This window comes from Panthera leo, chromosome B3 (genome assembly GCF_018350215.1).
Source record: "Panthera leo isolate Ple1 chromosome B3, P.leo_Ple1_pat1.1, whole genome shotgun sequence".
Taxonomy (NCBI): Eukaryota; Metazoa; Chordata; class Mammalia; order Carnivora; family Felidae; genus Panthera; species Panthera leo.
Genome location: NC_056684.1, coordinates 145,792,111 through 145,816,168, shown reverse-complemented (window position 1 = coordinate 145,816,168; position 24,058 = coordinate 145,792,111). Strand labels below are relative to the sequence as shown.

Sequence of the window (24,058 nt, the reverse complement as noted above, 5' to 3'; positions counted from 1 at the left end):
GCGCAGAGAGGGAGCGGTGCTGCTGCCTTGGGGGCCCGCCCGCCTCGTGAGAACAGGGCTGGAGGCGGGTGCCTCGGGGAGGCCAGGACCCCTGCGGATGGAGTGCCGCTTTCCTAGCCGCATTCCGCCTTCACCGGAGCCTTACCAAGGACTGTTTTCAGCCCGCTCGGAGGGCTTGCTCCCGATTTTGCCCACGGAGGAGGCGCAGTGTGCGGGGCCGGGCAGGGCGGGCTGGGGGCGCGGTGCTGGGTAACCCACGGGATGGTCCTCTGAAGCCGGGAGGGGCCTTGCAGGACAGGCCCGGAGGCCAGAAGGGCTGCTGGATGGAGTAGCCACACAGCTGTGGCTCTCTGCTCCCAGCCCAGACCCTCTCCCGAGAGGCCACGTTCCTGTGGCCAGTGACACGGTCCCTCCCTGTGGAGGCGAAGATGAGGTTTTTTCCAGAAACAAAGCAACCACCAATAGAGTGCGTGGCCTGGGAGAATAGAGACAAGGGGCTCAAAGAGCCTGCTTGACCCCAAAGCCCGCCTGGGCAGGGGCCATCCAGGGCCTGCCAGGGAAGCTGCTGCCTGAGCCTGAGGCAGGAGATTGGCGCTCAGGGTCTGGAGGCGCGGACCCAGCACAGAGCCCCACTTTACCCCCCTCAAATCTGAGCTTCACAGCAGGGGTTTGCGTGAGAGGCTACGACGCTCTAGGAAGTACAGACGCAAGCACACACCCAGCTTTTTCCAGAGCCTTCTAAAGCAATAAGCACGCCCTGGTGGTGGCAGCCCGGCTTGCCAGCAGAGGGCACGCTCAGGGACAGACGGGGCCTGCCAGGGAGGCCGTTCGATCCTAACCAGCACGGGAGGGTTTGCTGTGTGCTAGAAGGGAGTTCCTCTTCACAGACACGCGGGAAAGTGCGTGCCCAGCTTAACGCTCCCTCGGACGTTCATCTGCCGGTGGCTCTTGTCTTGCTGAAACTCTGAGACCCGGCTAGAAAGACTACGTTAGGTGGCTTCTTCCAATTTTGGTTTTGAAGGGAAGGTTTTGGGTTAAGCGTAGTACCACTCTGAATTTGTGAGGGTGGGAGCCGGCGAAGCCCACAGGGCACGCAGCGTGGGCACCACCGGGAGGGGCCCGAAGCCCGTCTCGGAACCCCAGGGCTGCCCGGCGGCCCGGCCTCCGAAACCTGGGCAGGGCCGTGGCTGTGCAGCACAGCCTGTGTGTCCCCGCTCTGGCCGCAGCCGACCGCGTACAAGAGACGTACAAACTAAGCACGGTCTTTAATGACGTCGGCGAGGCCGTCGGCGGGGGGTGGAGGGGTAGCACGGCCTCCTGCACGTCCCTCCCCTCCCAGCGCCCCTCACGGCGTACCCATGCCACCTCAGGCGTAGAAGATGAGCTCTGGGATCTGCCCACCCTGGACCCCGGTCCCGTTGGTGCTGTCCGAGGAGCACTGGAACTGGAAGGTCACCTTCCCGCACTGCACTTCCGTCATGCCCTCCTGCCCAAAGTAGCTGAGCTCGCTGCCATCCAGGACCGCGCTGGCCGTGTAGAAGGTGTCCTGCTCCACCTGCACGGGGTGCTCAAACCAGACCGAGAAGGTGTTGCTGGAGCCGTCCGAGACGAACTTGGTCAGGTTCTGAGCCAGGACCACCCCCAGCCGCTTCAGTTCGATCTTCACGCTGTACTCGGCCTTCCCGGAGCTGGAGCCGTACAAGCCCAGCCCTGCCACGAACACCCTCCGGTCCACGGCAAACTGGATGCTGTCACAGCGCCCGCGGTAGCGCCACTGGTTGCTGCGGTAGGCGGAGGACTGGAAACGGTGGCACCTCTGCGGGGCGAGGCCCTTCCTCTTGGTCAGCGGGAAGCTGAGGAGGGGCTTGTTGGCGGCCGTGTACCACAGGAAGATGCTGTGGGTCTCCTCCAGCGTCAGGATGTCCGACTGGGCAGCGCCGTTGGCGAACTCCTCCAGGGTCATGGTCGGAATCCGGACCAGGTAGAGGACGGGCCCCAGCACGTGCCTCTTGTTGCGTGGGGTGGCCGGCAGGCCCTGCCTCTTGCACTCTGCTTCCGCCCAGCTCAGGACGGCCTCGAAGACCACGGCCTCCTTGGCGTTGAGAGCTTCCCGCGTCACGATGATCTCCAGCGTCTGCCAGTCAATCTCACAGAAGCCTTCAGACCTCAGAGCCATCTCCGCCTGAGCATCGATGACCTCCCAGCAGCGCTGGGTCAGCTCGGGCTCCTCAAACAGCCGGCTCTGGGACAGCAGGACACAGGCGTTTTTGGCTTCCAGGCTGGTCTCCAGGAAATTAACACAGGCTTTAGCTAGTGCCGGCACGATGTACTTCTTGGCAGCATAGAGAGTGGCCAGCACCGTGTCGGCCTCCAGATCGATCTCGTCACTGTACATGTACCTAGGTGGGGCGGGGACCGTGTCACAGGCTGCGTGGGGCATGCCCCCAAGAAGCTGCACGGTGCCCGCTGGCGGCAGCCAGGCAGCAAGGAGCCACCCCCTCCTCGCGGACTCGTGCAGCAGACTTACTTTAACAAGATGAGGAAGGCTGCGGGCTCCACGTCAGGGATGTGGATTTCTGACTTGACTTCTGCCAAATCGCCATAAAACATGGCATAGAAGACAGAGCTCCCAACGGCCAGGACGTACTGTGGATGACACAGGAGCTGCCCTGAGCCCCGGACCCTCCCTGCCCCCAGCGGATGCCGCACCCGGGGTACAGGGCAGCCCCTACTCAGGCGGTGGGCAGTCGCCTCTGCGGGCTTACAGGGCCAAGCCTCTACCAACCTTGTGGGCGGGCACCCTGCGGGCCGCTCCCGGGGGCCCCACGACGAAGTGGACGTCAGCCATGAGCTCGTTGTTGAACATCAGCGCGTTCCTGCAAAGGGCAGAGGCACACGGCTCGGGGCTCGGGGGTCGGGCCGGGGCGCGGGCGCGGGGTGCGGGGTGCGGGCGCGGCCGGGCTCACCTCTCGCGCAGGGTCGGGTGGAAGGACTGCCAGTTGGGACTCTCCAAGTTGTTGTTGTCGGGCGCGGGCGGCGCGGGCGCGGGCGGCGGCGGGACGGGCGGCGGGGCGCTGGGCGGGCCCTTCCTGCCCGCGGCGGCGGCGGCGGCGGCGGCGGCGGCGTTGCTGTTAGCGATGTCCGTGGCGGTGGCGGTGGCGGTGGCGGCCGCGGCGCCGGCGGCCGGGTACAGCTCCGCGGCCATCTTCGCGGGCAGGGCGGCCTCCGCGCGCGACGGTGGCGCGCCGTGCACCCTCGCGCCGCGCCGGGGCCGGGGGGGCGGCTCTGCGAGCACCAGGAGCGCCGTGAGGCACTGCGCCACCCGGCCGTGCAGGCAGGCCAGGGGCAGCAGCATGGGGCCGCGGCGGGCGCTGCTGCCTCGGGCCGCCCCGCCCCGCCCGCCGGCCCGCAGCCCGCAGCCCGGCCGCAGGGGGCGCCGTCCGGCCCACCCTCGCCCCTGCCGCCGCGGCGCCCGCGCGTCACGCCGCGTCACGCCGCGTCACGCCGGCCCGGCCCCGCCCCGCCCCCTCGCCGACGGCGTGCGCGCGCGCGCGCGGCCTGGGTCCCGCCCCCGCGGGCTGTGGCTGGCAGAGACGGCGGCGCAGGCGCAGGCGGGAGCGCTCGGGGAGCCGTGGCTCTGCGCGCAAGGTCCGCGCTTGGGGGCCGGTGTCTGTGCGCAGGCCCGGGTCTTCCGTTCTCCGCGTGCCGGAGTTCGGCTGCGTTGCGTTGAGGGTTTGTGCGTGCTTGACGCTCGCTAGCCGGTCCTTCCCAGATGCGGGGTCCGCTCTCCTCCGGCGCGGCTTGCCGTACCCGCCCCCCACCGAGGCCCGAGGCGGGTCCGGGGCTGCGGGGGCGGGGGGCGCCAGGCCTTGTCCCTCCCGCGTGGGGCCCGTCCCCGCGCCGCGCCCCTGTGGGCTGGCGTCCACCCGTCCGTGTGGACCGTTGTTTCCCGCCCGCCTGCAGTGCGGGCTGCTTGCTAACTAAACGCGGGGGTCTGGGGGCTTACCTAGGAGGCTGCGCCTTACTCTCCGCGGTTTGTTCGGTTTGTTCGTGTGCGTGCCTGCCAGCTCGCACTCTCCGTCCTGGGAGGCCGCTCCCGGGGTCCCTGGTGGGGGGGGGCGCCTCTTTCCGTCCTTCCCCCGTTCTCAGGTTGGGGAGATGTGGCGGAATCTCACATCGCTGTGGGTTTAGTGTCTCCTCTTGGCGCTTCTCACCAATCCCGTCCATCCTGCGTGATCTTCTGTGAGCTGCTTTTCTTTCCTTCGTAAAGTCTGCCTCTTGGCCCGTTTCACTGCCCGTGCCGGGCTGGTGGCGCCGCACAACCTTTGTCACCGGCCCTGGGGGAGAGGGTTCAACCTACCCTCTCCTGCAAATTGTCTGTTTTCCTGGACTTGTTGAGGTGTCCTGGTACCCTCCCCCCCACCCCCCACCACGTGCCTGGGCAGTCGGGAGCTACAGCACACTTGGCCATGGGCTCCGTTTTGATTTGGTTTGTGATTTGGTTGCTGAAAAACGTATTATTGGGAGAGAAGAGACATCTTATTTTATTTTTAAGCCTATGTTTTTGAGCAAGTGAGAGTAAGTGCACACATTGGGGGGAGGGGAGTGAGCAAGTGACTGGCAGAGACAAGGAGGGACAGAGAATCCAAAGCAGGCTCCATGCTGTCAGTACAAAGCCCACCAGGGAGCTCCAACCCACAATCTGAGAGATCATGACCTAAGCCGAAATGGGATGCTTAACCGACTGAGCCACCCAGGCGCCCTGAGGGAAGATACATTTGAAGAATTGATGTTATTGTTACGATTTGGAACTGTTTTCAATAGAACATCAGAGCTAGAGGTGAAAACTTTGACACTGATTAATTTCTGAGGTAGAAAGCTGAGCTGAAAAACTACTTGTAAAAGATTGGAGACAGATGTGCCAGAAGATGGTGGGAGGGCCTGGGCTGAGGTGGCAGGCAGCGGCTCTTGGTCGTGCTTTGCCACCAGAGTGCCACCAGCCGTCCAGCCCCATGTGCCCAACACAGGGAGCTGTTACCGCTGACTCGCCTTTCCAGAGACTGCTCAGCGCCCCGGGCCTCTGGAAAGGTAGGCGAGTAGCCGCTGCTCAGCAGCACCCCCCTGTGGTCAGTGTGGGAGGTGTCACTCCAGCCCTTGGAGTCCTTGGGGACCCAGACTGCCTCAGGGCCAGCTGCCAGTCTCTGTGTTTCCTTATGTGAGCCAGGACTGGCGGAGGATGCGAGGGGGTGCTTCTAAAGGGGGTGCGGGTAGGCCCTCGCGGGGCTTCCAGGGATCAGAGCTCAGTCACGTAGGCCCTTGCAGATGCAGGGAGGCTGGGAGAGGGATGGGGCCAGAGCCCCAAAGGAGGGTGCTTGGTCGGCGGACGGCCAGGGTCACCTGCTAGTGCCGCTGACCAGTCCCAGGATCTTGCCGGTCTGCCCTTCCTCCTCCTCCACCCTCTGACCGCACACGCCTGCTTTCTGGCTCGCCCGTGGCCCCCTCAGGCCTCCGCAGTGGCCCCTCTTGAGCAAGGTCTTCCCAGATGATCCTGCCCAAAGGAGGTTTTGTTTCTGGTGTTCTGTCGTGGACCCTGTGCCACTCCGTCTGTGCACTCACAGCAGTGCCGTAGCCCACCGAATTCGTCAAGTTACTTGGTCTCCCCCGCCCCGGGGGCTGGAAGTGTCCTAAGCCTAGGGCGCTAAGGGAGTCTTCTAGCTCGTAGCTTAGAGCAGGGCACGAGCGAGGGAGAGCGTGTGTGCGTGCGCGTATGTCCGGGTCCCTCCGAGCCCTCCCTTACTAAGGACCGTGTGGTTATTTAAAGAGATGTACCCACGCCCGTAGCCAGAAGAGCAGCGTGTTTCACAAGAGTAAACGCGGTAAACAGCTAACGAACGTGCTGTGTCTCAGTCATAGTCCACGACCCGCCAAACAAAGCAGCAAGGTGTGGCGTGTGCACCTGCACAAGCACGAGGGATGCCCGCACGGGCCTAGCGTCCTGCCCCGGGAAGCAGCTGTGGGAGGGACGTGGGTGAGCGGCCCCAGCCGAGGGGCGGGGGGCCCCGGGGAGCCTGTGCGGCGGAAGGACTGGGAAGGGTCGCCCCGATGGGGAGATGGCGTGCCGTGTTGTTCCCGTGCGCTGTCCGGGTCTGGAGCATGCACGTTCCTCGAGGCCCGGTGGGGCGAGGCCTGCTCCCGTCCCAGGACGCAGTAGCACTGAGGCCCACGTGTCTGCTGCAGACCCGTGCCTGTACATCCCACGCTTTGCCCACCTGCTGGAGTTTGGGGAGAAGAACCACGAGGTGTCCATGACGGCCCTGAGGCTCCTGCAGAGGATGAAGAGGGACTGGATGCACACTGGCCGGCGCCCCTCGGGCCTCTGTGGAGCAGGTGTGGCGGCCTTGCTGGCCGCGGTGGTGGTTTCCGTCCTGGCTTCTGCAGGCCGGGCACGCGGGTGGTGGGCGGGCTGTCTCCACAGCGACCCTGGCCGCCGAGGACTGCCAGCTGCTCCCTGCACTGACTCTCAGTCACAGGGGCAGGGCAGGACTCGTGGAGGCCGCGGCCAGCCCTGCCCTGGCCCCGCGGCCCGGTCGTTACTGCAGAGGGTGTCCGGGCCTCTCTGGCTGACTCCTTGACCCCCGAAAGGGTAGCTGTCTGGGTTGCCCTCTAGGTGGCAGCTGCCTGAAAAACAGTCCCACAACCCTGTCCTCCATGTCTCGGGGCCTGACGCGGGCCTGGGTCTGGAGCCCTCCCCGGCAGGCCCCCACCCTGGCCCCCACCGGCTCCATACCTGTCCAGAGCGCCACGGGCCTGCGTTCCCGCGCTCGGCTGCCAGTAGGATCGTTTCCCATTTCGGAGCCCGATTTCCAAGTGCACTGCCCACTCGGGGCCTGTCCGAGAACCAACCTGGCTGTGGCCGCCACGTGGGGCCCACCGCCTTTTCTCCCCGACCCCGGGCCGTGTCCCCAGAAGCCTCACCTCCACTGCCGACCAGTGTGCCTGTTCGAGTCACCTGAGAGTCAGCTCGCTGGTTTGCGGGGTGACGTGAGGTTCTCAGGTGGATTTTAATTCTCCCTGTGTGGAGGACGGAGTGTGTGATGAGCACTTTCTACGTTGATAGATCACTGCGTGGTTGCACGCAAAGCCGTGTGCAGCTTTCAGGGGCTGTGACGGTCACATGCTGTGTAAGCGTTCCCCATGGTGAGGCTGGGGACTCGGCGCCTGCAGGCCCCCCAGGCAGGGCTCTCCCCACCGCAGGTCATCGGCCCCGAGCGCTGGGCTGCTGCGCACCTGTTCCGATGCCTGACTCCCGTCGTGCCCCCCCCCCCCCCAGCACTTCTGGTCGCAGCCAGGATGCACGATTTCCGGAGAACCGTCAAAGAGGTCATCAGCGTGGTCAAGGTGTGCGAGTCCACGTTGCGGAAGAGGTAGGTGGCTCTAGTTTGTGGCCTGGGGCATAGACGGTTCATCCGTCGGGCCCAGCCAGGCCCGTTGGTCGGAGCCACCTCCCGGGGGGCTCCTCGGCGTGGGCGCCACCCGCCTCCCTCCCGGGCGTCTCGGTCAGTCCTGGCACCATGCCAGCTGCAGGTGCAGTGCCTCTCTAAGGTGGGTTGACGTGGACTGTGGGGGCCCGGGAGCCTGGTCCCCCACCCGGGGGGACGCCCGGCTGACACCGAGGGCCACCGTGCCATGTGTCCGGGTGCCCACGAGCTCCTGCTTTGGGGTGTGGTGTTCGTGGGGTGGCACAGCTCAGCATCAGGTGCATGTGGGCTGAAGTCCAATTGCCAGCAGACCTGTAATTGTGCCTGTTCTCACAACGGATCTGGAACATTCGATGGCTTGTTTTCAGTGGAGGTCGTGTCCTGTGGCAGTTTTCAAAGGCAGATAGTAAGGCATTTTGTTTGTTCAACCTCTAATTCTCTTCAAAACAGTTAAAAAAAATTTTTTTTTCATGTTTATTTTTGAGAGGGAGAGATCACGAGCAGAGAAGGGGCAGAGAGAGAGGGAGGGAGAGAATCTCAAGTAGGCTTTGCACTGTGAGCACAGAGCCCGATGTGGGGCTCGATCCCGTGACCCTGGGATCATGACCTGAGCCGAAATCAAGAGCTGGACCCCCAACCGACAGAGCCCCCAGGTGCCCCTGACCATGCATTTTTAAAACCACACTACTCCACTTTGGAGAATCATTGTTCTTCAGTGAGTAACACTAGAGAATTTTAAGCCACAGTGGTGTGAACGTAATCGTGGTTTGGAAAGTTAATCTGTTGTGTTGAGAGCTTGTAAGAACGGGTTCACTGAAGGTAGAAGCACTACTCGTTCCTCCAGAAACATACATACGTTTGTTTATTTTTGAGAGAGAACTCGCGCGTACACGAGTGGGGGCAGGGCAGAGAGGGAGACAAAGACTCTGAAACTGCGAGATCATGATCTGAGCCCAAGACAGACGCTTAACCAACTGAGCCACCCAGGTGTCCGCCCCCCGCCCAAGTTTTTTACTGAACATTTTGTAGGTTGGGGGCACCTGGGTGGTTCAGTCAGTTGAGGGTCTGAATCTTGATTTCAGCCATGGGATCAAGCCCCTGTCAGGCTGACTGTGGAGCCTGCTTGGGATTCTCTCTCTCTTTCCCTCCCCCTTGCTGGCCCTTGATATCTCTCTCTCTCTCTCTCTCTCTCGCTCTCTCTCAAATAATAAAAAACTAAAAAAAAACAGAACAAAACGTGTCTTGTTGGGTGTGAGATGTAGGGAATTGAGCTTGAGTCAGCACATACCTAGGGCTGCTGGCTTGGCCTCCTTCCTTCTGGGCCTCCTCTGAGTCTCCCCGTGGGAGCGACAAGGGGAGCTTATCGCTTGTCCAGCAACAAGGGCGGGTGACCCCTGCCCACCCTGCCTTCCTCCCCAGGGCCCCGCCGTGGGGGGCGGCAAGCAGGGCCTGGTGACCAGCAAGTGGGGCCACAGTGCCCGATGGCCGTCTCCAGGGCCCTTGTCTCCCTGTGACTCTCTTGTCCCAGGCTGACGGAGTTCGAAGACACGCCCACCAGCCAGCTGACCGTGGACGAGTTCATGAAGATCGATCTGGAGGAGGAGTGTGACCCCCCTTCGTACACAGCTGGGCAGCGGAAGCTGCGCCTGAAGCAGGCGAGTCCCCGTGTCCGTCCGGCACTCGGGTCCCTCGAGGCACTTCCTAGATCTCGTGTCACGTTCCTACTTTGGGACGAGAAGCTTAGTTACAAAGGCTCGACTGGGTCTGTGTCCACACAGCTCGCAGGGAGAGGCGGACAGATGGGTGGGTGAGCAGTGGGTGGGGCACCAAGGGCCGGCTCTCCCCAGGCCGTGGTCCCCATGCCTTCCCAGGGTGTTTCGCGTATGGCGCCTTGGGCAGGCGCTGCCTTGCTCTGGGGCCTGGTCGTTAACGTTTACCCGGAGGGCTGGGGTCCAGGGCCGCTGCTCCGTGTGCCGCCTGCGGGGCCCCCGGACGACACCCGGGAGGAGGGTCCGGGCAAGGCCCGGTGGTCTGCGAGGAGAGGCGGGGTGTGCACGCCGCATACCTCTTTCACGCCTGCCTGTCTCCACTGAAGGTTCTGGGTGCTTTGTTTCAGCTTGAACAAGTTCTGTCCAAAAAACTGGAGGAAGTTGAAGGTGAGCAGCCGATCTTACCGCTACGGATGCCTCGTGTCCCTTAGAACAGGGGGCTTTATATTCATGGTTCGCTTCTAATTTCCTGCTGCAGGTGAGATATCCACCTACCAGGACGCGATTGAGAACGAGCTGGAGAGCAGCCGGCCGAAGGCAAAGGGGGCCCTCGCCAACCTGACCAGAGACGGTGAGTCCCGCCGGGGCCCCCGCGGCCTCGAGGGGCCGGCCCCCGCCCTGCCGCCACCCCTTCTGTGGCCGAGGGATCCCGCCTCACAGGGCCCCGCTCCCAGCCCCGGCCACCAGCCGCCTCCTGGCCCTGACGTGCTGGGCACAGTGTCCAGATGCTCCCGGGACCCCTGCCCGCCCGCCCCCCACCCAGGTTCCAGCCCTGCCACCCAGATCTTCCTTCCAGACTGGCCTGCTGCCTCCCTCCAGACCCCTCCCTGCTGTCGCCCGCCCTGTGCCCTCCTCAGCCTCCCTGGGGCTTCCTCCGTGTCGTGGCTCATGTGAACGTTTTCGGGTACGCACTTGGTCTTCCTTTGTCCCCCGGACGCCCCCGTGTCGACTTCTTTCTGGGTGCTCTGGGGACCCCGTCTGGAGGTCCCTGGTTTGCCAGGGCCAGGTGCCCGCTCTCACTGCCCACCCCTCTTCCCCGGGGTCACTTCCTCCTGGCACCTCTGGCCCGCCCCGCGCCGCCTCCCAAGGACCCGCGTCTTCCCGCCCTTGGGTTTTCCTCGGCCGCCCGCTGGTCCGGTGACCCACCGTCTGTCGCCGCTGCAAGCGGTGTCCTGCCCCGTCTTCACTGCTGCCGTGCGTGGGAGACCGCGGTCTCCAGGTGCTGCCCTGGGCTCCCTCGTGTCAGGAATCCCGTTACCGCTCCCGGTGCCGCGCTCTTGGTCCCCAGGTTTTCCTCGTGAGTCGCGGGGGTGGCAGCGGGCACAGCCTCCTGCAGGACACGGGGCGGCTCTGGGTCGAGATGCCACCTTTCCCCGAGAAGGAAATGCTCAGGCCTGGCTTTCACCGGGTCTGGGCTCCGTGAGCGTGACCCACTGCCGGGATGGCACCCTGTCGTCGGGCCTCCCCGTCTGGGCCCCCGGCACCGTCCACACAGACGGGCAGAGCTGTCTCAGGACACGTTTGACTTTGTTATTTCTGTGGGGTTTGCGCTCTCCTCTTCTCACATAGCATTGTTTTCTGGTGTTTTAGTCGGTTCGCGGTTCCCCACGGGTCCCGTTGGTCTGTTCATCCTGCCGCCTTCCCGTCGCTGAGCCAGGAACGCCTGTTCTTCCAGCTTTGCCCATGTCCTGACCTTCAGGGTCGCTGCTTGGGCGGCTCGCGTGCAGGGCCCGTGAGCCCGTCCGAGCGGCAGACGCCGTCCTGACGCCCGGTGTCCGCGGGGCTCACGCCTCTGGCTGGCGCTGCTCTCGGAGGCCGAGGTTTCCGTGAGGAATTCAGTCTGGTTTTCGTGGTCGTCTCCGTGTTTGGCACACAGCCCGTCCTCGGTGCTCCTGTGTGCTCGTGGCCCACCCCGGGTCTGTGGCTGGAGATGCCCGTGGGCTTGGGTCGGGCTGGGTCGTCGCACTTTCTGCTCCTCGCTCGCTCTGCCCGGTGACCCCTCAGGGACAGAGGCGGCCGGTGTCGGCTGCCTCCGGTGCGGCGCCTGCGGCCGCCGTGTTCTGACAGGCCGGCGTGTCCGGAGGGCCGTCCTCGGGGCTGCGTGCACACCCCATCCCGTCCGCGTGTGCTGCTCCGCTCCCCTTCCTCGGTGCTTTCGTGCGTCGTCGTCTTGCGGCAGAGAATTGGACGCTGCCTCGTCGCCTGGCCGGAAGCTTTGTCTCCCGTAGCAGGTGCAGCTGGTTTCTGTCCGTCGCCGTGACTTGTTACCGGTCCCTTCTCTGCGCCGGGGGCCCCCTCGTCCCCTCCCCCCGCCCCCACGGGAGGGCCGTGTGGGTGGCAGGGGCCGGGTCCTCCGGGCAGGCATCAGGGCAGAGGTGTTCATCCGGAGGGATCATCACCCCACACGCGTTTCCTGCTCCAGGGCATCAGTGGTTTCGTCCCCCCAGGGCTGCGTCGGTTGGGACGTGACGTTCTCGTGTCAGTCGGCGCTCACCACGAGCTTTAAGTGGGACACGTTCCAAACCGGAGTAAGGCGTTCCTTTTTTCTCTTTTAACGTTTGATTTTGAGAGAGAGAACCAGCAGGGAGGAGCAGAGAGAGAGAGACACAAGTTCTGAAGTGGGCTTTGCGCAGAGAGCGGAGAACCTGACGTGGGGCTTGAACTCACGGACCACGAGATCGTGACCTGCGTCGAAGTCGGACACTTAACCGACTGAGCCACCCAGGCGCCCCAGAGTGAGGTCTCACGTAAACTTTAAACTCTGGAAGGAACCACGCGCGTCGTTGGTGACTCGTCAGTGGTTTTACTGAGGCGTCACTGACGCACGACAAACCGCAAACTTAGAAGGCGGTGTTTTGGTGAGATGGACGAGGCCCCCCCCCCCCCCCCACCCCGACGCCCTGGGCCTGTGTCAGCCAGCCCTCGGAGGTCGGTTGTACTTCCTGGCGTTTTTCCTCCGTGGGATCACAAGGCCCGTCCTGACTCGCGTCCGGCCGCTCTGCTGTGTGGGAGCGCGCGGGTGGGGTGCACAGCGGCCCCGTCTGCGGTGCGTGGCAGGCCCGACGTACGCCCGGGTCGTTAGTCTAGCCGGGGCTGACGCACACGTGGGGTGTTTTCTGGGTTTGGGTTGTCGCGCACGCGGCGCCGTGAACGTCTGTGCGCAGGTGACCGCGTGGACGTTTGCCTCCTCTCTGCCGGGCGAGCGCCGAGGAGCGGACTTGCTGGCCGGTGCGGGGCACGTGCCCCTGTCTTGGAGGGGCCTCCGCGTGTGTGCCCGCCGGGCGTGGGAGCCGCTTCCCGACGCCACTGTCGGCCTGGCGGGAGGGCGATGGCGCCCGCAGAAGCCGCGGCCGGTTCTGACGGGCCGTGTGTTTTCTTCTCCCGGACTCTCGAGTGTCGCCTTCGTGTCCCGAACACCAGTTGCTCACGGGAGGGCCACGCTCTCCAGCTGGTTGCGATCGAAGCGACTGATGTTTTGTGGGTTGCTTCCCGAGTCGCTTCCCAGATGTGACTAGGAAGTTTTGCCTAGTCCCAAGCCATAGGTATTTTCCCCCGTTAAAACAAATTTTTAGCTGTTACATTTGAGTGAATTTTTGCACAAAGCGTGCGGCATAGGCCGAGGGCCGTGCTTAGGTGCGCGGACGTCGGGCTCCCTCTGTGACGAGGCGCGTCTTTGAGCCCCTCTTTCGTCGGTTGCTTACTGATGTTAACGCAGCAACTGCTGGCTGGACGGCGATGCTTCTCTGCACAGCGGCGGGGCCCTCTGCCTTTCCACGCGGTTCACAGGCGGTGTGTGCGATTGGGTCCCTAGGCTCCGTGGAGGACACCACGTCCAGTGTATTCGGGGAAGACGATGCTGAGGACGAGGAGTTAGAAGCCGCTGCCAGCCACCTGAACAAGGACTTTTACCAGGAGATCCTTGGTAGCGGCTTGTCCAGCAGTTCGGAGGGGGCCGGAGACCCCGACGGGGACGCCAGGCCCCCTGCCCTGGAGTCCCTGCTTGGCCCCCTGCCCACCGCGGCCAGCCTGGGCATCTCAGACTCCATCCGAGAGTGCATCTCCTCCCAGAGCCAGGACCCCAGTGAGTGCCTGGGGGCTTGGGGAGAGGAGGGGGGCTCCTCTGGGCAGGGGGGCGGGACCGTGGCCGGCAGATAGCAGGTCCAGGTCGCCCGTCCCCAGCTGGGGGAGGTGGGGTGCAGCCTCACGGAAGGGTGGGCGCTGCGCCTGCCGTGTGTGAGCCATCGGTGATCCCGGCATGGGCTTGTCACCACCCTCAGAACCCTTCCCCAGCGGCCCGCTGGCTTAGTCCTGGCCAGAGTCCTCTGCTGGCCGGGGGTCCTCCTGCCCGAGCTCCTCCACGGGGACAGGGCCTGCGTCCCCCGCCCGTCCCTTCTCGTCTGACCGAGGGCACGGTCCCCGCCGGTTGGGCTTCGGCGCTGGCGGTGCTGGTGGCCCGGCAGGAGCGTTGGCCTCACCCCGCTGGGAGAGGCCTGGGGCGCGGGCTGTCCCGGTTCTTCCGCGTCTTCCTCCCTCAGGTGTCCCCAGACTGCAGGGTGCGGGCCCTGCCTCGTCTCCGGGCACCGAGGGCTGGGCCAGGAGCCCCTGTGAGGCTGTGCCACCCAGACGTTCATCACATACCCTGTAGCCAGGTGTGGCGATGGGCGGGCACGTGCCCGCCCCGCTGGCGGTGACGTCTAGGGTGAGAGGGACAGCGACACGGCCCGAGCCCGGTGTGCAGGTTGTACCGTGAGGGCCCGTGCGAAGGCCCTGAGGCAGGAGGGGACCGTTCTTGCAGGGGCCGAGGGAGCCGGCATTGAGGCAGAGCAGGGAGGCGTGTGAGCGATGTGTCTGAGCGCCAGGGGGAGTCCACGCAGGGCCTCGGCCGCGGAGCGACGGTGTGGCCCGCGGGCTGTGGGTGGAATCGGGAGGAGCCGGCAGAGGACCATCTGGCGACGGGGGCTGCAGAGAGCAGCGGCTGCCCCGTTTTCTGGGCTGTGCAGACTGTGCTGTTGACCCAGCTGAGGCAGGAGGGGAGTGGCCAGCGGGGCCTGGGGACGTCCCGAGCGTGTCACTGGGGACTCTCCGCGGCCCCTCTCCTGCTCCAGAGACGCTGCTGTCGTCCGGGAGCCGCAGGGGCCGGCGGGGCACCGCCTCGGCCGTGGCCCCGGTCTAGTGTCCTTCCTGCACGAGCGCTGGCGTGAGAGCCGCGCACTGTCCCCCGAGGGGCCGCCGTCCGCCCTCGGCCAGAGCCCCCGAGTCCTGAGACAGCCCGGGGGAGTGTGCACCTGGTCACCGGTTACTGACCCCCAATGACACCGGTGTCGTGCTTCCCCGTAGCGGACGCGTGTGGGGACGGCGAGCTGGACCTCAGTGGCATCGACGACCTGGAGATCGACAGGGTGAGTGCGCCTGCAGCCTCCGCCCGTGCGGCACGTGGTCTGTGCTGGCCACACCGCCCTGCCCTCCCGCGGGTGGGGCGTCCCCACACCGGGCCACCACACGGCCCCCCGGGACCTTCATCAGTTCCCGGGGCGGGGCACCGTGTCCTCAGCTCAGTTCCTTCTCAGGGACCTGTGCCCCTGCACTCTGGCCTGGCTCCTGTGCCCCTGCTGTTGGCCTTGGAAGGGGCGGAGGACGACAGGGTCCCCGACCGGCTCCCCCAGCGAGCCTACGGCCTCGTGGGTCAGAGGTGCACCCCTGACCAGCGTATACAAGCAGGAAGGGTGTTGGTGGCCGAGACCTGAGTGTGGTGCTGTGTTCTGCCCAGTACATCCTGAACGAGGCGGAAGCCCGCGTGAAGGCCGAGCTGTGGATGCGGGAGAACGCGGAGTACCTGCGGGAGCAGAGGGGTAAGCGCCCGCCCGGCCGCCCGCCCAAGAGCCTGGGCCACGGGGCCCCCGCTGATCCTGCCATTTGGGGACTTTTCAGAGAAAGAAGCAAGAATAGCAAAGGAGAAGGAGCTTGGCATCTACAAAGAGCACAAGGTAGGGGCACCCGGTGCGCGTGGGGGCCGGCCTTGCTCCCCCCCCCCCCCCCCCAAGTCACGCCAGGGCTCCCGGGGGGCAGCACAGACCTGTGCCCCTGGCCGCTGGGCCCTGACTGTGCTGGCCTCCCCTCGGACAGATGTGCCGTTCGGCTTTGGGGAAGATCCTAGGCAGGCTGAATTGGGGCCTTGTGACCTCTGTGGACACCCTGTCCCACCTCTGGGACCTGAGAGAACCTGCGGTCACGCTTCCCTTCCTGTTGGTGGTCACAGTGATGTGGCCTGCTGCTCGTGTGGCCGGATGGGGAGCACCTTTCTGGGCCAGGGGGTGAAGGAGGCCAGGGGTGGCCCTGGAGCTTGGGGGTCAGGGTTTGGGGCCCCCGGCAGCATGGCAGGGAGGAGCTGGCAGGAGGCACAGTTAGGCCCTGGTGCGTGGTGCGGCACCCAGGACGAGGTCCGTCCCCGCTGGGTGACGCCTCCTGAGGTCAGGGAGCACCCCGCGTGCCCTTCGGGTATCTGCGTGGTGGGCTCGTGGGCGGTCGAGTTGGCCCCACGCCCCGAGACCTGCCCCCGGCTGGTGGTGATGGTGAGCTGCCAGGGCACAGTGGGGTGCAGCCGGCCTCCCCCGTCCCAAGAGGAGGTGGGAGCCGCCCTCAGGGAGGCCCCGGCCCCCTGCACACCTCGGCTCCCCTGGGCGGGGGGTCCCCAGGAGACCCTGGTTGCCGAGCCCCTCCCCCCCCACCTGCCGGTGTCCAGCCGGCCGTGCCCCCACATCCCACGCGGCACCTAGCAGGCTTACGGGCGCTGAGGTCCCCGTGGGGTGGTGACGTCCCCGTTTCCGTTGAGCCCAAGAAGTCCTGCAAGCGCCGGGAGCCGATCCAGGCCAGCACGGCCGGGGAGGCCATCGAGAAGATGCTGGAGCAGAAGAAAATCTCCAGCAAGATCAACTACAGCGTGCTCCGGGACCTCAACAGCAAGGGCGGGGGCGGTCTGCAGGAGGAGGACGCACAGCCCGAGGGGCGGACCGCCACCCGGAAGCTGTCTCGGAGGAAAACGCCCGCCAGGAGGCACAGGGCCGACCCCGTGACCGGCGTGGGGAAGAGGTACTGGGCCCGGTGGGCCGGGTGTTGGTTCTGAGCGGGGCGGGAGGCCTGGGCTGGCATTCGGCCCCCGGGTGCTGGGGACGCACGTCCGCCTCGCGCTGCGCCCGCTGCCCTGCGCGCTGACGAGGGGCTCCGGCCCTGGAAAGGGGCTGTGGCCTCAGGGTGTGTTGCGCTCACGGAGCGGGTGGGCCGGCCTGTCCTCCAGGAGGGGCTCTCTGCACCCCGTGCCCTGGCTGCACGCCTCTCTCTGCCGAGAAGGGGGGCGGGCGGAGAGCACATGCTGTGGGGGGTGAGCGGGTCAGGGGAGGAGCTGGGAGCGGCAGAGCAGGCCAGCGCCCTGGGCCCAGGGGGTCACGCAGGGCGTCATGCGCCCCGCGCAGAGGCGCCCTGGAGGGCCTGCGGGGGCGGGGTGGCCCCACTCCCCCGCCCTCACCTCCCAGACCTCTGTCGCTACCGGTTTTTAACCCTAACTCGACCGAGAAGTAAAAACGTTTTTGGTGTGTTTTTTTGTCTCAAGTGGGACTAAATGTGTTTCGTGGTTTCTGTGACCCTTTTTTTTTTTAAGCTTTGTTTAAGTAAACTCCGTACCCAACGTGGAGCTTGAACTCACCACTCTGAGACCAAGAGTCGCGTGCTCCGCCGACTGAGCCGGCCTGGCGCCCCTTGTGACGCTTTTTTTTCTAATTTTTTTTAAGTTTATTTTTATTTATTTTGAGAGAGAGAGCGTGTGAGAGGGGCAGAGGAAGGGCGAGGGAGAGAAAGAATCCCAAGCAGGTTCTGTGCTGTCAGCACAGAGCCCGACATGGGGCTCAAACCCACAAACCGTGAGATCGTGATCTGAGCCGAAATCAAGAATCAGACGCTTGACTGACTGAGCTGCCCAGGCGCCCGTGACACTTTCTCTAGAAGTTGGTTATTCTGCTCCCTGGTTCCCGAGCGCCCAGCGCGGCCTGCCACAGACCAGCACCCCCGTGATCCCTTCTGGTCGTGGTCTGGGGCCTGGGGCGGTGTCCCCAGCCTGTCCCCTGCCTACTCGCTGGACCCCCAGAGCGGCGCCCTGAGCCCTCAGGAACCTGGCACCCTCCCGCACGGGGCCTTCCTGCCGGGCTGCTCAGGCTGCCCCGGGCTGAGTAGGTGCGTCACCCCCACCACAGCCCATGGCCCCTGTCCACGGCGCACAGGGGCTGCTTTGTCTCTGGCCGCCAGTGGACAGCGTGCGGGCGAGCCCCCGTCTCCTGGGTCAGCTGTGCCCTCTCAGCGCCAGTGCGTCTGTGACCCGGGCTGTGAGAGGGTGAGCGGGCTGGGGTTATGGGCCGAGGGGAGGAGCGTGCTTCCTTCCCAGGGGCTCGCAGACCCTCCTCCGGGCTGCTTGACCCATACCCCCGCCTCCCCGCTGGCCGTCCCACATGCCCTTGACCGCCGTGACTCTTCCCCAGCCAGGTGGGTGGACAGGCCAGCTTCCCAGTGGGGACCGGGAGTCCACGTCTGTGGGAACCGCCCTCCCTGCACCGGGCCCGTGGTCTCGGCCGGCACGGCCACACGCTTGCTGGTCTCCTGCCCAGAGGCCGCCGGCCTGAGGCCGTGCCAAGCGGAAACCTCCCACGAGCGCTCCGAGGGCCTGCCCACCTGTCAGAGCTGCCCTGGTGTCCACTCCCAGTGTCCCAGGGCTCGTTGGCACATCACAGTGGTGGGGTGCGCTCGGTCATCTGAGGCCCGTCTGGATGCTTCCCCCAACTGGCCCTGGGGCAGGGTCCCTGAGCGTGGATGGCTTCCGTGGCCAGGCCGTGGGAAGGGAGCCTGCCTCCTCTCAGTTGGGGTCTCACTGTCGCCCCGGACAGGTCGGCGTTGTCCGGGGGGTCTTGGTGTTCTTCTCCTTCCTCCGTTCCTTGCAAGTGGCAGTGTGGCCGATGTCCCAGCTTTTGTGTTTGGAGGGTCTGGGGGAAGGGGGCTAGGCCCCCACTCCTCCAGGCATCCAGCCACGGGAGGGGCAGGGCTGTGGTTGGCCGCTGCCCGCAGCCCCCACACGCCGATCCAGAACCTAGGCTGGCAGAGCCCGAGGGCAGCCCGACGTCAGGTCTGCGTTCATCAGATATCGATGGACGTCAGTCACGGCCCGGGGCTGTCTCCTGTTGGCTTGCGTGGCGTTTTAGCTAAAATTGGCATTTGCTGCCAACGTCGTAAAGAAGCTTTCACCGAAGAGCCCTGCTTTCCAACTTCTGCCAGGGGCCCTGCTCCCGCCCCAATTCCCAGCACAGCGGCTGTGCCCCCACGTGGTACGGTGCCAGTGCCTGGCCTGTGGGGGTGGGGACTCGGAGATAGATGCCGTCCCTCTCACGGGTCTGTATCACGTGGACACGCGACCTGTTCAAACGACCGGCTGGCGCCGCGCGCATTCGCGGAGGAGAAGCCCCCTAGCGGCATCGGGGCGGGGGGGGGGGGGGGGGGGGACGTGATTGGCACCAGAAGGAGGAGACCTGCTCACTGGGAGAAAAGGCAGAAGGAGGGGCCGGAGGGCAGAAGGAACCAGGGCAGGTCACAGCTTGAGGCCCGCAGGGTCCACTGGGAAGAGTGACCACAGAGCGGGCCCCGGGGAGGCGGTCAGGGCCGCCGGGGGCCGGGGGAGCCGAAGCAGGAGGGGCTGGGCACCGAGAGCACACCGTGCTTGCGGAGGAGTGGCTGGCCACGCATCTCAGCGGGGCCCCCTGTGTCCCGACCGGTGGCTCTGGCCCGGGCTGAGGCCCTGCGATGCGCTTTCTTCTAGGTTGAGGCCAATGGTGTCTGCGCAGCCGGCCAAGAAGGCGGCCGCAGGAGAGGTACGTGATGCGGCCGCAGCCGGGGGCAGGGGCCTCGAATACCAAGCTGTGAGCAGCTGAGAAGTCGGGCCGGCCCAGGCCCGGGGAGGCCCGAAGCCTGCAGGTGGCAGGGCAAGTGTCCCAGGAGCAGGCCTGCCACTCTGGGGTCGCACTGCCAGGCTGTGTCGTCAGACAGCGTGCCCTCAGGGCGAGGCTTTCTGGGCACTGATGTGGGTGTGGGCTGAAGGGTGGGGCGGGGGGCCACTTGGGAGGTCAGGGGCTCTGGGTGTCCTCACTGACCACTCTGGGAGCACAGGGACCCCCCCCCCCCAGGGCAGGCGGCCTCTAGAGCCTGTCCCCTCACCTGCAGCCCTTGCCCCTGAGCCCGTCCACCCTGGGAGCCGAGCCCGCCAGGCCCACGGCGGTGCTGGTGGAGAGCGGGCCCGTGTCGTACCACCCCGAGGACGACCCCGATGAGGACGACCCCGACGAGGACGACGGGGAGCCCTGTGTCAGCGCCCTGCAGATGATGGGCAGTGGCGGTGAGGGGGCAACACTGGCACTGGGCGGGGCAGGGGTGCTTCAGAGAGAGAGAGAGAGAGAGAGAGAGAGAGAGAGAGAGAGAGAGAACCAGCGGGGGAGGGGCAGAGAGAGGGGGAGAGAGTCCCAAGCAGGCTCCGTGACGCAGAGCCTGATGCAGGGCTCGAACCCGTGAACCATGAGGTCGTGGCCTGAGCCGAAGTTGGGCGCTCGACTGACTGAGCCGCCCAGGCACCCAGGCCTGTCAGCTTCAAACGCAGTCTTTCTGTCCAGAAGGAGGTTGGGCCTGGGGCGTTCACAGCTCGGCTCCGTCCGTTCTGAGAACAACAAGTACTGGAGGTCGCCGACCGGGCCCTCCCCGATGTGAAGGCCGCGGGCTCCGGGTTGCAGGAGGGCCGCCTGGCCGGCGGGAGCAGGGCTCCCACCCGCCACCCCACTCCCACGGCGCTCTGCCAGGCACCCGGGTGGCCACGGTTCCCTTCTGCGTTCCACAGATTATGGTTGTGACGGCGAGGAGGACGACGGGTACTGAGCCGTGGCCCCGCGGCCGTGGCGTCTGGCGGTGGGGGCCTCGGTGGGCCCGCCTGCCCCGCAGCCCTCACCACGGGCGCTCAGCACCTCCGTGGCACTTGCTGCCAGGACCACGTCGGGAGCGTCGTCGGGAGCGTTTCTGCCCAGCGGGGGACTGGACCGCTGCCTGTGCGTCTGGTCCGATGTGTCTTGTCCCGTGGAAGGAAACTGAGGCGCGAGAAGGCCCGCTTTTCGGAGCGAGTGGAGGGCTCCTTGTGGAGCCGGGTGCCTTGGCCCCCACCCCTCCCCGGGGGCTGAGAAGCACTGCACCAGCCCCACCCCCGCGGGGCCAGGGCCACTCTGTGCCTGTGGCTGTGTCTTCAGCCAGACCTCGGACTCTGGCCCACGACAGGACAGTCGGCTCCATGACCCCTGGGTGCACAGCTGCCCTGGGCAGTGCCCGCACAGCCTCTGGTGGCTGCCCAGGGTGTTGGGCTGGCCCTGCTGCATGGAGCCAGACCCAGGAGCTGGAACCGGGAGCCGGAACTGGACCCGGGAGCCGGCGCAGGAGCCAGGAGCCGGAACCGGGAGCCAGAGCCAGAGCCCAAGCTGGAACCAGGAGCCAGAGCCAGAGCTGGAACTGGAGCCAGAGCCGTAGGTGCTCCTTGCTTGACCTGGGATCTGGCTCAGTGGCCACAGAGGAATGACAGGCAGAGGGTCTTCAAGCCCGGCCACTCTGCTCTGGATGGTTCCTGCTGCCCTTGACCACCCCTAAGGACCAGGCCTCGTCGTTGGAAGGCCCAGCAACCACTTTCAGGGTCTCCGCTTGGGCGTTGCCGCTCTGGACATGGCCACGGAGGCAGGGCGGATGTTTTTGCTGCTCGAGGCCCCAGACCTGGCCACCCTGCCCCCCCACCCCCCCCACAGTGGCAGAGTGGGGCCACACTGCCTTCCCAGGGCCCGGCCCTCCGTCTCCAGGGCTGGGCCAGACCCCTCCTGAACGCAGCAGTACGTAGGTAGGGAGCTTTGAGGTCTTGACTGCACGTGTCTGTACCCTGCAGCCAGCCTGGACCCCGGGGCGCCTTAAAAGCCGGAGAGGAGAGTGAGTTTAGTGGAACAGAAAGATCCGTTACTTAAGCAGCACTTGGCTGAGGCTGTGGTCTGTGCCTTCGCATCTGGGGCCGTGGCCTGCCTTGGAGGAGGGGGGCCACGGCCAGTGGGAGTGGGAGGAGCATACAGTGTGCGGGCTGGACTCACGCCTGACCCTATTGTCAGATGCGCCACGGGGACGTGGTTCGGCTTCATCAGCAGTCCCCTTGTGCCCAGCCCCGTAGGAAGTCCCAGAGTCTGCTCCTGGCCCCGGTCTCTCGTGGGGCCACGGGGCAGGGAGAGCTTGGCCGCAGCGGCTCTTAGAGCAGCCCCAGGCTCTGGCTTCCTGGCAGGGCCGGCGGGGTGAGGGGTTTCACTGAGCCGCTCGGGGAGCAGAAGGTGGGCTGAGCCTGGCCATGGATGACTGGCCCTGGGGACTTCCAGGCGGAGGTGTGGCGGTGGCCACGGAGGTGACAGAACCACCCTCTGGCAGACGGGGCTGCCTCCCCAGCAGGGCGGGCAAGGCAGGCTTCAGGACGGGGCTCTGGCAGGACACATCCCCAAGGGGCTGGACAGAGGAGGTTCCCAAGGAGGAAGAGTCCTCTGTCCCAGTGGGGATGGGGTTTCTGTGGGGGTGTGCAGAGGGCTGGGGTCCTCGGAGAGGCTGTGGTGAGGAGAACAGTGAGGCGCGGGCCGTGACCGAGGTGCCGTGACCTGGGGCTGGCAGCCAGCAGCCCTGTGCTCTGTGCCAGGTCGCCACCGCCACCGGCGTGGGCTTGCAGGGGACACACAGGCCCGTGTGCCCCTCCGCCCCATACCTGGACGCCCCTCGTCCAACCCTGAGGATGACCTCCGTCTGGTCGCCGGGTGTGGCTCTCTTCAGGGGGCCATGGGGGGTTGTCCCTGGCAGGTGCGGGCTGCAGCTGATGGGACAGGGTACCAGCATCACCTGCCCCCCCCCCCCCCCAACCTGGGTCCCTGCGGGCTGGGCCGCAGGAATCTGCACCCAGAAAGCTTGGGAGGCCTAGGTGCCTGGGCCAGGGAGGGGCAGGGACCTCACTCCTGCGTCTGAGGGTCAGGGTCACTGAGGTGCTGAGAGCCAGTGGGTGGTCAGACCCAGGCCGGGATCAAGCCCCAAGGGGGTGTGTCTGGCAGTGGGCCTGCCCGGGGTGCCTCCCCCCACTGCGTGCGGGTCCCACCCCTGCTCCCTGCACTACAGACAGGTAGGTGCCGGTTCCGCCCTAATCTTAGCCGAGACCAGAGGGGCACGGGAGCCTACGTCACTTCCCAGGTCACCCAGTGTGGAGGTGGCCTCCCTGGGACCCATCCTGACAGCCGCCCCCTTCCCGGGTGCTGGGGCCTGGCCATACCCGCTCTCGGATGCCTGCCCCCGGGGCCTGGCCAGCGACGGCAGGCATCCCGAGAAGAACGCAGGGCTCCCCGCTGGCTCCCTGCGGTGCTGGGGGTCCCTAGGGGGCAGGCGGGCCGCCGTGAGCACGTGTGCACCCGTGAGCACACAAACAGGTTCTGGGCAGCCTGGCGGCGCGCGCTTGTCCTCTGACCCTGCAGAGCTGGGCGGCCTGCCAGTGGGGCCAGGGTCCTCGTGGGGGGCAGGAGGCAGCAAGCAGGCGTGTCTGGCAGGCTCCAGGTGGGAGCGCTGTGCCCGTTGGCTCCCGGCCCCCTGAGCCCGGCTCCCCCTGGCCAGCACGTGCAGCGCGGCCGGATGGGTGAGGGCCAGCGCCGGCCCGGACGGGGCACCGCGCGCGAGCATATGCACGGGTACAGGCCCGGCCCCACGCAGGTGTGCACGTGCACACGCAGGTCTGTCGGGGGGCCAGGCCAGGGCGAGCAGGCGGGCCCGGTGCTGGCTGAGGTCAGACGGCCCTGGGCCTGCCGCTCTCGCTGGTGCTTCCCATGGGGCACCTCCGGTCTCCGGGGAGGGTGGGGGACGGCCGAGACTGTGTGTGTGTGGCACCTGCTTGTGCCCCGCCACACCCTGTGCTGTGTGACCTGGCGCCAGTCCGTCCCTGAGCGGGAGTCGGAACTACAGCGTACCTTCTAGATGGCCGCAGGGAGGTGGGCGGGCCACAGCCCCTCCCAGGCATGGGGGGACAGGTCTGTGACTCCCTTCCCCACCCGGGGCTCTCCGGCAGGGCGGCCTCTCGGGATTGCCAGCTAGATCATTCCCAGGCGTCCTGGGCAGACAGCGAGAGCCCCGAGGGCAGAGAGAGGCAGGCAAGGAGGGAGGTTGGCCTCACGGGAGAGCCCTCTGCGTCCGTCTCTCAAGGGCTGTCCCCAGAGCATGACATCGGTGCATTTCCTCCAAAAGGCTGTGCTCAGCCCCACCCTCCCACACCCGCCCTGCTGGCCACCGTCACCGGTGATTTGGGGCTCACACCAGCCTGCGTGTCCTCAGGCCTCGTGTGCCCTAGGCTCACACACCCCGCCTCCCCGCTGCTCCCGCCAGGTGCCTCCTGCGGCCCCAGGTGGTTCTGGACTGGTCAGGCCCCTAAGTGGGCAGAAGTGCCGACGGCCCGAGGGCGGTGTGGGTCTCTGGAGGAGGGGCTGGGCAGCCCCCAGGGTGTCCTGCTGGGTGTCGTCGCCCTCCGTCCCGCCCTCCCTGGACCAGGCCTGGATGGCAGCAACCTCTGCCGCCTCCGCCCTCCAGCATCCTGCCCTCCCACCCCTCCGTCCACCTCTGGGCGGCTGCAGCACCGAGCGGGGGGTGTCCTCCGTGGTGCCTTCCAGGCAGGGTCCAGGGCCGCTTCCTGGGGAGGGGCTGACCGGTGAGAGG

At 66.2% G+C, this 24,058-nt stretch overlaps 2 protein-coding genes across 9 annotated transcripts in view; one reads left to right on the top strand and one right to left on the bottom strand.

Annotated features, from left to right (window-relative positions):
• Positions 1-23,654, top strand: part of BRF1 (BRF1 RNA polymerase III transcription initiation factor subunit) — a 58,054-nt gene extending 34,400 nt beyond the window's left edge. For 2 of the 8 annotated variants that reach the window (XM_042944479.1, XM_042944487.1), the window contains 13 exons: positions 6,238-6,387; positions 7,331-7,424; positions 9,007-9,133; positions 9,595-9,634; positions 9,726-9,818; positions 13,059-13,328; positions 14,585-14,646; positions 15,015-15,096; positions 15,176-15,231; positions 16,077-16,333; positions 19,095-19,146; positions 19,496-19,667; positions 20,160-23,654. In XM_042944479.1, the coding sequence (XP_042800413.1) occupies positions 6,238-6,387; positions 7,331-7,424; positions 9,007-9,133; positions 9,595-9,634; positions 9,726-9,818; positions 13,059-13,328; positions 14,585-14,646; positions 15,015-15,096; positions 15,176-15,231; positions 16,077-16,333; positions 19,095-19,146; positions 19,496-19,667; positions 20,160-20,197 (1,493 nt within the window). In that variant the 3' untranslated portion in view covers positions 20,198-23,654. Of the gene's footprint in view, positions 1-4,048; positions 4,243-4,273; positions 4,579-4,604; positions 5,089-5,113; positions 5,942-6,008; positions 6,029-6,237; positions 6,388-7,330; positions 7,425-9,006; positions 9,134-9,594; positions 9,635-9,725; positions 9,819-13,058; positions 13,329-14,584; positions 14,647-15,014; positions 15,097-15,175; positions 15,232-16,076; positions 16,334-19,094; positions 19,147-19,495; positions 19,668-20,159 lie in introns of those variants that run through there. The other 6 variants (XM_042944482.1, XM_042944486.1, XM_042944481.1 and 3 more) reach the window with 6 other exon arrangements.
• On the bottom strand, positions 1,247-3,358 carry BTBD6 (BTB domain containing 6). Its single transcript, XM_042944488.1, has 4 exons — positions 2,967-3,358; positions 2,786-2,876; positions 2,528-2,646; positions 1,247-2,399 (listed from the first exon to the last, which is right to left on the bottom strand). Exons 1-4 carry the CDS (start codon positions 3,353-3,355, stop codon positions 1,367-1,369), a joined length of 1,632 nt encoding a protein of 543 aa, XP_042800422.1. The 5' UTR covers positions 3,356-3,358; the 3' UTR covers positions 1,247-1,366.
• Positions 23,655-24,058: the final 404 nt, after the last annotated feature.

What these genes read in the sequence shown, in the direction of transcription:
- BTBD6 (XM_042944488.1), bottom strand. Translation starts at nt 3,355, where the DNA reads ATGCTGCTGCCCCTGGCCTGCCTGCACGGCCGGGTGGCGCAGTGCCTC. An exon ending in GCAGGGTGCCCGCCCACAAG is followed by an intron (nt 2,647 to 2,785) that starts GTTGGTAGAGGC and finishes TGTCATCCACAG; the next exon opens with TACGTCCTGGCCGTTGGGAG. An exon ending in GCCTTCCTCATCTTGTTAAA is followed by an intron (nt 2,400 to 2,527) that starts GTAAGTCTGCTG and finishes CGCCCCACCTAG; the next exon opens with GTACATGTACAGTGACGAGA.